This window comes from Boleophthalmus pectinirostris, unplaced genomic scaffold, assembly GCF_026225935.1.
Source record: "Boleophthalmus pectinirostris isolate CB_2022bp ecotype Guang Dong unplaced genomic scaffold, ASM2622593v1 HiC_scaffold_8, whole genome shotgun sequence".
NCBI classification, from domain to species: Eukaryota; Metazoa; Chordata; class Actinopteri; order Gobiiformes; family Gobiidae; genus Boleophthalmus; species Boleophthalmus pectinirostris.
In genome coordinates, this window is record NW_026571515.1 from 32,404,820 (window position 1) to 32,417,660 (window position 12,841).

Sequence of the window (12,841 nt, forward strand, 5' to 3'; positions counted from 1 at the left end):
GTAAACCACGTTATCGTGTTATTACCGCAACAAAAATATACCTTGTGTTTTGTTTCGTTCACACATGTTTGAGTAATCTTTTATTATTAGTGTGTCTATACCTCCAAAGCTCAAAATGCTCAGTTCCACCTTGTGATGTCATGTTGTGGTTTTCAGTTAATGACTACCTTTTCTTTACTAGAGATTGGCAGTTACAGGGCTGAAAGTATCCAAATGATTCTAGTGAAGTTGTATGGCGTTGTAAATGTTGTAAATGAGTTGTAATGAAACAACATTATAACAGATCAGAAATATGGGCTCTTTAAAAGCTTTAACTAGGATTTTTTTGTAATGATTTATATTTGAAGACATTGTACTGTATGTTGTAGCAGTACTATTTGAGTACTGCTATTTGTCAGTATTAATATAATGACCCTACTCTAGTACAATTTGTATCTGCTCTACCAACTATGTGTCAGACTACTGGGATGAATTTGCACCTTATTACTTTACTACATTGTGTGTGTATATGTGTGTGTGTGTTTTGCCCTTACCTTGCCCCAGTCTACATTTAATTTATTGGAAATATCAGAATTTGAATATTCTGTGTCTAGTTACAACAGCACCAAACCTAAGAATTAAATGTTGCTTTTAAGTTATACTTTTAAGTTAGTACTGGATATTTTGTGGACAAGAACATTTTGGTGTCTACATTTTGACTTGAATACTATTGGAAGTAACAATACTTTTACTCACTACATTGTTTTTGGCCACACTGCCCCCCCTTTGCTCACACTTAAATGTCTCAAAAGCCCCCTACACACATTTACATAGCATTTTCCAATCATCTTAAACACTTTAAAGAGCAAAAAGGTGTTACCAACCGCTTGTTTCCTGTTCTAGATTCTTGTCACCAAACACCATGACCCAGTCCCCTCTGCTTAGACAGTCTGCACATACGCGTCGCCTCCACATGTGTCACAGGGCTAATTATCAGCGGCACGCAGGATTGGACGATTCAAATTTCCATTCCAGAGCCGCCATTACAAGGCTAGATTTAGAAACGAGAAACAGAGGAGATTGAGTGACACGCGACAGGCAACAACAACAGCCAGTGAAGAAGAGGTTAGCGAGTACACGGCTAGTTTAGGAATAAAGCAGTTTTGTCAGTTTAGGTGGGGATGAGAAATAGGCGTGTTTGGATGTGATTTTTGAGGAGGAGGGGAAAATGGTCCTAAGGGTGCTTAACATTCAGTGAGGAGGCTGGTTGTTTGGACGAGACAGCTGATGTAAGTGGAACCGCTTTTTTAGTATTTTAGTATACAAGATGGTACTTTAAAAAGATATGAAATACTCTTGAATTTATGGAAAAGGTCAGTAATGTTGAACTATTTTATTTTATTTTATGCAAGTTAATGGGGGAAAACACTAACTACTATTAACCTTTATTGCGTTTGTACAGTTTTTGGCACTGTTACACTGTGGAACTCTAGTTGACTAAGCTTCTTTGGTAATTGACAATGTATTTCTGTGTGTGTGTTTTAAATCTACATATTTCTTGATAATTTATTTTCAGACTTTACAATTATTATTATTTATTTAAGAAACAACTGCACTTTTAGTAGCCTTAAAGCATGAACAAATAAAGGAACTACTTTTAATTAAGTCACTAAGCCTGAATCATTATATAAACAAAAAAAAACAAGTTTATTACTAATTAAGTCTTTGTTCATGGTTTATTATTATTCTTATGTCCTTATTTTCTAATGTATGTGGATATCTTTGGCTTGTGAGAATCCATGAAACAAGCCTAACATAAGCATATAGCTGACTCCAAGCTGTGTTAGGAATTTTGTTATTTCTCAAGTCAGCATACATCCTCTTATTCTCTCCCTCTTCTCTCTGCTCCCTCCTGGTTGGAAACAATTACAGATCTGTTTCAGTGCTTGTGTGGGAGGTTTAAGCACTGCTCCAAGTCTCTGCCCCTCAGTCAGAAGTCCACTTTTCACAAGGTTCCTTCTCCTCTCACTGGTAATTTTTGTGTCTTTATTTTTCATTTCTAGACTCAAGCCAAAATCAGGGAGCAGGATTCCCAGAACAGTTCACCGGCCTCCTTCACGGATCATCTCCTGTCTTCGATTGCCGAGAGGAGCCATTCAGAATCCCCGGTGTGGCGTCGACCAATCAAAGTCAGTCTCCAAAACCGAACCAGGAAGCATCTGTAGCATCTCCTTCTTCATCGTCATCGCCAAACCGTCCCAATATGGCGGCTATCCTGACAGACTGTGATCCCAAAGCTATATACGCCACTGTGAACAAGGAACCAAAAGACTCCGGAGCTGCCTGTCGGACGCGCCCTCCCGGAGACCTAAAGCTGGCCAGGAGTCTATCCAAATCGGACTCGGATCTTCTGGTGTCGCCCCCGAATGAAGAGGATGGAGGATTGGCCAACCGCAGCGAGTCTGTGTCTAACTGTAGCACGGGGAAGAAGAGGCTGGAGAAGTCCCCCTCCTTCACATCAGAATGGGATGAGGTATGTATATACAGTATGTCAATACAGGAGCACATTTAGCATGAATGGTAGTAGTACACTGCAAAAACTGACTTGAATTTAGAATCTTAATCTTAATTGGAGAGGCTTTGAGATCTATATTGACTTGTTTCGATATTTCATAACATTTAAAAAAAAATTAAGCATAACAGTGTAGTTTTTCTTGTTTCAATTGCAGTTATCTTTGCCATCTTGTAGATATGTATTAGCTTGAATCAATTAGAAACACTTCATGATAAAATTTATAAACAATTTAAAATACTAAAGAACTCACAATCAAATCTAAATTCAAGATTAAGATTATAAATTCTCTTTCTTAACTTGTGTAGATATATATTTTTAGCCAGGCTGGGGCCACCTAGTGCCTCCACTCAATTTCATTTCTCTCCAGCGACTAGGTCAGGAATCTGGATACACTAGACATTTTGCAAGAACCTCGGAAGTGCGAGTTCAGGCACCAGCCAATCAACGGAGAACCATATATTCTGTGTTAGCAACGATTCCCGAGATCGAAGATTTAAAGCCAGAACAAAGAGAATGTTCAGTGAATTTTAAGGGGAAAGACGTTATTGCCCTTCTTTCTAAGGGATCTGGGAAAAGCTTAATATAACAGTTAGCCCCGTTAGTGCTGCATTACTTACATCACGACCAAATAGCAGCGATTGGTTAAATAAAAAAAAGTATCTGAATACCATCGAGCGAACGAATTCTAACGCTGTGAGGTCAGACCATGTTTTCTACAAAGTGAAACCGGCTGATGAATCAGACTAAAATATTTTTGCACTGTAGTACAAATAGTAATTGTATAACCAATCATGATTTTGTAGTGGTAGTACTAATGGAAGGAGAAGGAGTTTATTCAGTATTAGTACATGTTTCCTAATATATTGTGAGAACGTGAGCATGTATTGAGAAGTATGTGCCAAGCTTGTTGTCCTGGATTCCTCTTTGGAATGATGTGTTGTTTCCTTCACAAAGCACTGTTTGTTAGTTGTGCGTCAGCTTATCCATGGCTAATACCACATTAAAACATTTGTGTGTACCAAATGAAATACACTGTTAAACTTTCCATGTCATAGCCTTGCCAGTTACAAAAGCCAGTCATCTAGAAAATGACTTACTCTCTTGTTACTCCTACATACAAATTCAGGTTTCACACAAAATTATATTGATTTAGTCTGTTTTCTATATTGACAGCCAAATAACACTGCAGTATGGTCTTTGATGTTTTGTCTAGCTTGCAGATAAACTGTTGAATAGTGGTAAAAAGCGAAGATTATGGAAATGAAAAGATGGAAAGGAAGAGCAGATGAAGCTGGTGTGGTATTTGGGAAGAGCAAACACATGAGAGATTTAGCTATTGTCTCTTTCTCTCTGAAGCTGTAGACAACAACACAAGGCTCGGAGGAAGATGAGCCATTTCAACTAAAGTTCACGTTGGAAGGTTGTCTAACAGCCTGGCTCAGTATAACAGGGATGATTTCGCTATAACTACAAAATCGTTGTCCGATCCACTAATTATTGTGAGACGATACACCACAATTTCATGATTATTAACACCCTGGCTAAACAGTCAATCAAAAATCAACATTTAACAGATTCACTGATTAATCTTGAGAACCCTACCTTATAGGGCTAGGCAAGGAAAATGCTTAAATCGTTTAATCAGATTTTAAGTTCAAATGGATTTGTTTGAAGAAAATCAAAACAGTGTAGAAGTAACATCAGATGCTTTCACTTTTAGCTATTGCATTATGGTTAAGCCTTTTCTATTTACAGTTCACAACAAAAATGAGCTTATATTATTCACTGCACTACAGCTTTAATTTAAACAATTATACTTCTTTTATGTTAAAACAATTTCGCTCAGCCCCACTACCTAATGTACATTTATATCTTACCTCGTACATTTCATAACTTTTGCAAGTGCTGGTCGTTTTAGCCTTATAAAAGAAAAGATAGTCATTCAAACCTGAGATGGGGGGCTTCATTTATTATTCATGCATTAGCATTGTAGTATTTATAATTGTATGATCTCAGCTATGTAAAGTGATATTTTTGTTGATTTGCTTGTTGCTTGCTTCCCTAATCCAGTAACAAAGAGTGTAGGTTGGGACAAACCTGTTTATTTCACTTTTTGATTTGACATTTTTGAGCTAAGCTTGTGTTATATCGACTCATTCTGGCTAACCAGTGTTAAATTCTCTAAGGCGCTTTAAGGCTTATTTGGAAAGTAGGTTTTGTGCGACAACATTTAAGTTATTTATGAGTACTTTCCCCCCAATAGGTGTCATTTACTAAACAGCTGTCACACTAGATTTTCCTTTTCTATCACACAGAAAGCAATGTCCTTTAGCTGTGAGCAGTAGTTCTCGAATTGTGATAGAGAACATCTTCAGTTTTGTCTTTTTTTTTTTTTGTCATAATATTTTGTGTCTTTTTAGTTAGAGCAAAGAAGGTTGACATTTTAAATTCTGCTCAGACCTCTGCACACTGTCATTGTGGTCTTGAGCAAGACACCTCACCCACCTTGTCTGACATGAATGTACTACTAGTGTGTGAGTGAGTGATGTGGTCAGAGGGGCCAGTAGTACAGTTTGGCAGCCTCATTCAATCCCAGGGCAGCTGTGGCTATAATAGTATCTTACCACCTCCGAGTGTGGAGTGAAAGAATAATGCATTGTAAAGTGGTTGAAGTTTCTTGACTGTATACATATATATTTAAAAAAAACAAGCGCAACAAGCTCCAACAATAATTGTTTATTGTTGGAGCTTGTCCTGGTTCAGATCTGATTTATACTATTTGTAGTCTTTATTTAATCCTGGTTTGTCCCGTCTCAGACTATAGTTCAGATTTAATTTTGATTGATTGCATTTATATAGCACCTTTCAAGATACCCAAAGCTCTTTACAGTTCAATATTCAGTCACTCCACACTCATTGGTGATAAGCTACTAATGTAGCCACAGCTGTGCTGTCTCAGAGTGACGGAAGCGAGGCTGCCAATCTGCGCCATCGGCTCCTCCGACCACCACCATCACTAACGCACACACCACTTTCATATTAGGCAGTGGGGGTGAAGTGTCTTGCCTAAGGACACAACGACAGTTTTTGCCACTGGCGCCCCACTGTGGCACCTGGAATTCCTAGTGGTCTCCCATCCAAGTACTACCCAGGCCCGACCTGCTTAGCTTCAGAGATCTGACGGGATCAGGCTTTGACAAGCTGGTATGGCCACATTTTGGTCCTGTCCTGGTAGTCCTTGGAAAGCATAAAGAAGTGGTACTTGGAGTTTGAGACCCCCCGTCCTGGAGATTTCATTCTTCAGAGAATAAATAAGGCTGTGTTGAGCAGTGAGTTGAAATGGAAATATTCACTCCACCGCTGCTAAAGTGAATGGTAAATGAGAGCCGTGAGGGAACAGTAGTTAAAGTTTGATTGGCTGAAACCTATAGTGCACTCTCTTTAATGAAGTTGGAGTAAATTGAAATCTGCTTTGAGTGCTGGGGTTGGTTCTGTTGTAACTCCTCTGCCCTCCTGTGCAATAATACCTACGCTTCAATGTAAAGTAGGGCTGCAACTAACGATTATTTTCTTATTGATAAATCTAAGGACAAATTTTTTCGATTAATCAACTAATCTATTGACTATTTTTTGATTAATTGGTTAATTAAATTATAACTTTATATGACTTTGTAGAGCAGTTTGTTTAAAATTTTTCATATAGTTGTTTTTATTAGTTAGACTAATATAAAGTGTATTTTGTCTTAGGAACATTGCTGAGTATGTTAAGGTGTCATGCAAGACAGTTAACTTATAGGGTTCAATACAATGACATAAAGTGTTGCTGAAGGATATAATGTACAGGCGGTAATACAGAACTACAGTTGTGGTCGGCCCCACACGGTCAGACCGATGGGTGTTTAAAGAACAGCTGACAGCGTGTTCTGTGCTGCGGTCAAAGTGTAGAGTACAGTCCGCGGTGCGTCCGTATACAGTCTGCTTTCGCATGTACAGTCCGCGGTGCTACGCGCCTTTACTCTTTCAATGGTCTATTGTGTGCTTTGTGTGGAGATCGTGGAAATCTACAGCACAGATGTTTCGAGCGAGCTTGTTCCTTTTGTATCTGACACATTAATTAAAGACTCGGCTCTAAAGGCGACGCATCGATGCGCCGTACAGCCGTCGACGTATTTTCTGATTCGACTTTGTCTATTACATCGTGGAATTGTTGCTGCGGTAGTGAAAAGTAAAAAGGATAACATCATCTCAAACATGTTATTAATTGCTATTAGAAATCCAGTTATCAATTCTTACTTTTTCAAAGCATTTTCAACCATTTGATAGGTAACATATGTGAGTAACCAAAAATTTACTTAGTAGTGTGACTGTTATTTAGAAAATACAGGTTCAGTTTTGGTGTGTGCAAGATTGATAAAACCAAAATTAATCAGACAATGGTCATCATTTGTAAAATGTGGATTTAAATGGGGAATAAACAGTCACATTAAACACAAAAAGTCTTGGTCTTTTAATACTTTTTGCAGCCTTTTAAAATAGTTTATATAGTAGTTTATACATTAATTATGCATCTGTCCAAATAAACAACAATTTATACTATCGATTTTCATACATTCCTTTACTCTAATTCAGTGTATACTTAATCTAACAGGATAATTGTGATTAGACTAGCAATGGAGGGAAAACCCAAGGATGCCAGGCATATTGTTCACATCTACTCAATTAGAAACACTTTGCTGAGTTGTGACAGCACTTGGCGAAAAGGTCTAGGCAGGAACTAAACCCAAATCTAGTGCACTGTAAAAAAAAAAAAAGAATCTATCCATCTTCTTTTCTCCAAGTTCTCACAGTCCTCTACTGCTTCTGTCTTTCCTCTCTTTCTCCCAGCTCCTGCATAGACTACTCTAGCTTTGAGTACATTTGACTTGCATGAGGTCTTGGCCTATGCATCCCTCTATTTAAGTTGCTCTGTGTGTGGGGTGTGCTAGCTGGAGTGTAAAAAGCACTATGCTAATATGGACCGCTGGTATTGGTGCTGGGGATCAGACTGAAGATGACAACATAGAGGAGACCGGGTAGAGACAAGCTGCTAGAAGAACTGCACTCCTACAACATTTTAAACTTTATTTTCAATTTGCACTTTGCGGTATGAAGCCAGCTTTTGTAAGTATTGATTCTCTCACAGGCAGCAGGCTCGTTAATCTTGTCGGCCTTTCAAGAAGGAATCAAGTAACAAAAGAAATATCTCACATTTTCTCTGATTGGAAATTTCCGCAGTAAGCATTTTAGTATTTATAGAGTTTAATCAAATGCGGCGGTTTTATCTGCTGGTACTTGCAGACGTTGTGCATTTGAATTATACATTTTGTTTGAGTCATGGTTGTTTTGGATTCAGTCCTAGTTTGGATCTGGTTTTCATGTGGTTTAGTTCTGGTTTAGTCCTAGTTTAGTGCTTTTTTAGTTAGATAATGCTGCTTGCTATGCGTATATATTTTAAATAGTTATATGTTAGGTTTATCTGCTGGTAATTGCATTTGAATTTCACATTTTGTTTTGTTTTTGTTCTGGTTTTCACATGGTTTAGTTTTTGTTTAATCTTAGTTTAGTCCTAGTATTTAGCTTAGTAAAGTGTAGTCGTAGTACTTTATTAGACAATGTTACTTGCTGAGCCTATATGTTCTAAATAGTTGAAGTGAAGAGAGTATCTGTAGCACCTCAACTTGCTAAGTGTATTTATTTTGCTTTTAGACACAGCATGAAACATCAGTTGCTTTGTTGTATCGCCTTTATTAGAACCTCTTTTAGCTGAAACACAGAGAGGACACAATATCGCTCCAACAGATCAAACCAAACTTAGTCTTTGAATTTATCTGGATGCTAGCGGCAGCCTTTTCTCCGCCACAGCAGGACAGAACCGCATGGGGGCAGAGAAAGAGAGACTGAGAGGGAGGCATGCGTCTGCTTAATACCCCTTCACTTGTTTTTGTTCACTTTGTCGAAAGTTGTTATGGAAGTATCCGTTTTCGTTACTAGTCTTAGTAATGATTTGGGTATAACAATTGGGAAAAATGTAATTGTAATTTCTTGACAAGCACTGTGATTGGATTTGCACTTTTCTTTAGGATTCTGTTTAAACTTCACATCCTAAGCATCATCTAGAAGGAAAGACAGAAAGACTGAAGTTAACTAATACAAGAAAGACATTGCAAACATGTTGTACAGGTTTGCAAATGTGCTTTTTATTTTGTTGTTTGTTGAGGAAATGATGGAACTTCAAAAATTTGTGCTTGCCAATTGTATCCATTCAGATTCTGATTTTGATTAAATTATTGATTGTTTTGGCAACCCTATAGATCGATGGTCAATATCTTGATATCTACAAGATAAAATCAAAATTGTTAACTTGAAGGTAGTACAAAATAAGTATATTGGATATCTCCTCTTATACTAGAAAATTGCCCCAAAAAATGCTAAAAAAAAAAATAAAAAATGAAAAGACAAAATCTTGCTGCATAAGACGATACGCTTTTGTTTAATTTTACAGTTCATTCACTTGTGCGAGACTTGAAACTCAATTAAGACATTCAGAACCACTTTTTAGCACATTTCGGATGGATTGCAAACACAGCTTCTGCTTATCTAAATGTTACATATGCCAACACATATTGAGAGATTGTTTTTGTTTAGTTTTTTTATTGCCCACCTCTTCCACCTAATTTGTTTTTGTTTGTTCACGATGTAGAATGTGATAATTAATAAATAAATAAATAATTAATAAAAAAATAAATAAATATAAAATATATATATATATATATATATATATATATATATATATATATATATATATATATATTTTTTTTTTTTTTTTTTTTTATTTAAGCTAAGTTTCATTTTGCTATATTTCTGGCTGGTGCTGACAGTGCTTTGTCCCTGGCAGGGTGGCATTGAAGACTTGGCTGCCTCTCTCTCTATGGCGAGTGCTTTGGGTCCCTATGATGCTGCTGTTGAATGGTGGACTGTTGTCATGGCGCTCTTGTGATGGTGCCAGCGCGTTGATTTGGGGCCACAGGGCTCGGGCACACTCTCTGCAGCGGCTTTTATTTCACACACAACAAGAACTGGCAGATGTCTTTTCTCTCGCCCACAATGTTCTGTCTCTGCCCAGACTCTTGAATAAAATAATTACTCGTCCTTTAAACTCTGTGTAGACATGTTGTTATTGGGCCTATAGAAAATCCTGAAATGTTTTGGTTTGCATGTCTGAAAAGAAAAAACGTTATATAGTACTAAATTGACTTTGCTGAAGTTTTAGCAAAGAACTCAAAACTCAAAAACAAACATGAAGTAGTTGACTGTCATTCATATCTGAAGGCGCACTAGGTAACTTTTCTGGCTTTGTTTGTCTCCATGGTACTGCATTGCATTCCATGGAATATTCTACACTACAGTATTAAAAATGGAGAAAAGCAGGGTTAGATCTGTGAAGAAGCGGCCCTACTCTCAGTTAGAATTCATCTGTGATTAACTAATTGCAAGATGCACTTACACCATACTGTGGAACATTCCAGGCACAGCAATAACATAAAAATACTAATGAATTCAAACCAAGAAGTGGTCCTAACTAACTAAAAAACAACTAAGTGGAATTCTAATGGCAACAGGAATAACCATAGTTTATGTTCCTTTTAAAATTAGTTTCCATCTTGTTATTGATCCCATAGTAACAACAACTACATTGATTTGCCTTTAGTCTCTCTGGTCGCTGCTCGCTCTCCGGCTGTTGACCTGCACCTCTTCAGTGACTCTTGCCCCTTTTCTTTGTCTCTCCCCCACAATACACTGCTCTCCATCTCACGACTGTCTGTATTGACTCTCTCTCCCCAAGCACAAAAACAAACTCCATTTTCTTCACTTGTTTTTAATCCTCGTTATAGGTTTACCACTGGACCGTGAAGTTCTGCTGCATTTTACCTTAAGGGAACTACTGAGCTGTGGTTTGAGTCTTTGTGATAAGAACAAGTTTGCTAACTTTCTCACTAAATTACACTTGCTGCTTTGAATCTCCTTTGCACCTGAAACTATAACATTTGTTTCTTTTATAAATTGGGGGCAACTGCAAAACAGTGAAAGATAGACTTGATAGTTAGATGGTAATCCATCATGATCAAATGTACTTAGTAGGGATGTAACTGAAATATTGTGATATTGTATCGTCAAAAGTCTCATAATAATATCGTGGTCTGTCACAATATATCGAATTACAAAAACATTTGCTTAAATGCATTGTTTTATAGTGGCACTAGCTAATAAACATCAGTAACTACTAGGGATGTAACAATAACCAAACTATCGTGATATTGTATTGTCAAAGTTCTCACAATAATATCGTGGACCATCAAAATATGTTGAATTGCAAGTGTCTTTGCAAAAAAAAAAAAAGATAGAGGAAACTACATAGACCATGATCCTTTGCTCCATTTCATTTTAGACTACATGAAGAAATAACAGTTCCAAGCACTTTTAAGTCTTATTTTTTAGATTAAGTCTTGTCAAGGCATTTTAAGAGGAAAAAGTAGCATATTAACCGCGATAAATATCATACCGTGAGATGTATATCGTGAAAATATTGATCCAAGAGATTATTTTTTTTTATTGTTACATTCCTAATCACGAGCCTTCCCACCGTATCATGAGCTTTCCCATGATATCGCAATAAATATCGTACTGTGAGGTTCACACTGTGACAATATCGTATTGTGAGACTTGGATATCGTTACATCCCTAGTACATAGTCCTCTATAATATACAGTATCTTATGATGTCTTGATAGTGTAAGTTTTAAAATGGAGCTATATTGAAGTTTGTACAAATGAGTCTATGAGTAAAAGGTGTTGACAGTATTCCAGGTAGGAGCCTTTGGGGAAATCTCTGGATGTTGTGAAAGAGGACATTAAGTTTGTCGATATGGGATAAGAGGAGAGCATAGTGATAAATGAAGGAAGGAATGAAACCAGACACTGTTTCTGATTGAGAATGTGCTTCTAAATTGTTGCATGTTTTGTGACGGTAATAGGGTGTCCATATTTTAATTATAGACAATTAATTAAAAATAATTTCTACTCTTTTTGTCTAGTTTTGTAGTCTGTCTTGCTTAATAAATAGTTTAATCACTTTTATAGCAGTAGATACTTATTTTTATTACTGAGGTTCTTTTGATTCCTGTCTGCGGTGTCTATCCCACATAAATATAAAGATTCTCTTTCTTCAGACACAGACTGCACCACTCACCACACAACCTGAGAGTCCCGATTCTGATTCTGACACTGTAAGAGACACATATTTTCTTGGATCTTTTACTCTCCTCCTCTTGGGGTATTTGCGTCGGTGGGAGACATTCTTTTCTCTCATCTGTTTTAAAATGACATAATCTAGACAAAGATTATTCATTTCTCTTTAAGGATTATCATTCTGAAAACAGCATTGTGTTAGTCGTGACAAATTCTCTGACAGAATATTAAAGGTGCACTGTAACATTTCTGGTGGTGGGTCTACCATTGTCTTGCCTCCATGGCGATGTTATTGCTTTGCCTGGAATGTTTCACAATATTACATTAAACTTATCTAACTTTGATTTATTCAAATAGAGGTGTTCAAACTCGCCTCTCCACAGATCTGACTGTAACTTGGTAACATCACTTGCTTCCAGGCATGACATATCCATGGAGAGCGAAAAGTAAGTTAGTGCACATTTTAAATAATTTCTTCTCAAGCTAACAGAGATGGTGGGTAAAAAAGTGATCAGGTTTTATTGTACATTGTCCAATCTGCCAAAATGACTTTGCAGAATGACGTTGCATATTGCCAAAGTCTTTTATTGACAGTAGATGACAAGTACAACACCTCCACTGTCAATCACATTATGGAAATTGCTGCAGTCATAATATCACTGCATAAAAGACCTGACAAGTTTCAAATTGGGAATGCTTTTTCATCTTCACGGCACATTTAAATGCAATGAAATAAAAACACTGAGCATCATAATATTTGTGATTAGCATCTATTACATCTATATATTGCCTGTAAAATTTTACTAATAACTTGGGTTGCCAGTGCAATCTTTAAACTGTTTTTGCTTTGTGTAATTTGGGTGTATTATCTAAGTAGGTTGCTTATTCCATTGAGGACATCGTTTTAAAACATTAACATATTTCTCTGGCATGACATCGTCCTTTTGTGAGCTTGTGGAACCATATGCATTGTGGTTTCTTGAGTTTTTCCGGGCATTTTCTT

The 12,841-nt window shown here is 37.0% G+C and overlaps 1 protein-coding gene and 1 pseudogene across 2 annotated transcripts in view; one reads left to right on the plus strand and one right to left on the minus strand.

Moving 5' to 3' along the window:
- The window catches only part of LOC110164603 (ankyrin repeat and SAM domain-containing protein 1A), a 60,354-nt gene that overhangs the window by 30,234 nt on the left and 17,279 nt on the right, over positions 1-12,841 (plus strand). For both annotated transcript variants that reach the window (XM_055165722.1, XM_055165723.1), the window contains exon 14: positions 2,043-2,512. In XM_055165722.1, coding sequence (XP_055021697.1) covers positions 2,043-2,512 — 470 coding nt within the window. The remainder of the gene's footprint in view (positions 1-2,042; positions 2,513-12,841) is intronic.
- On the minus strand, positions 5,656-5,772 carry LOC129412465 (5S ribosomal RNA; annotated as a pseudogene).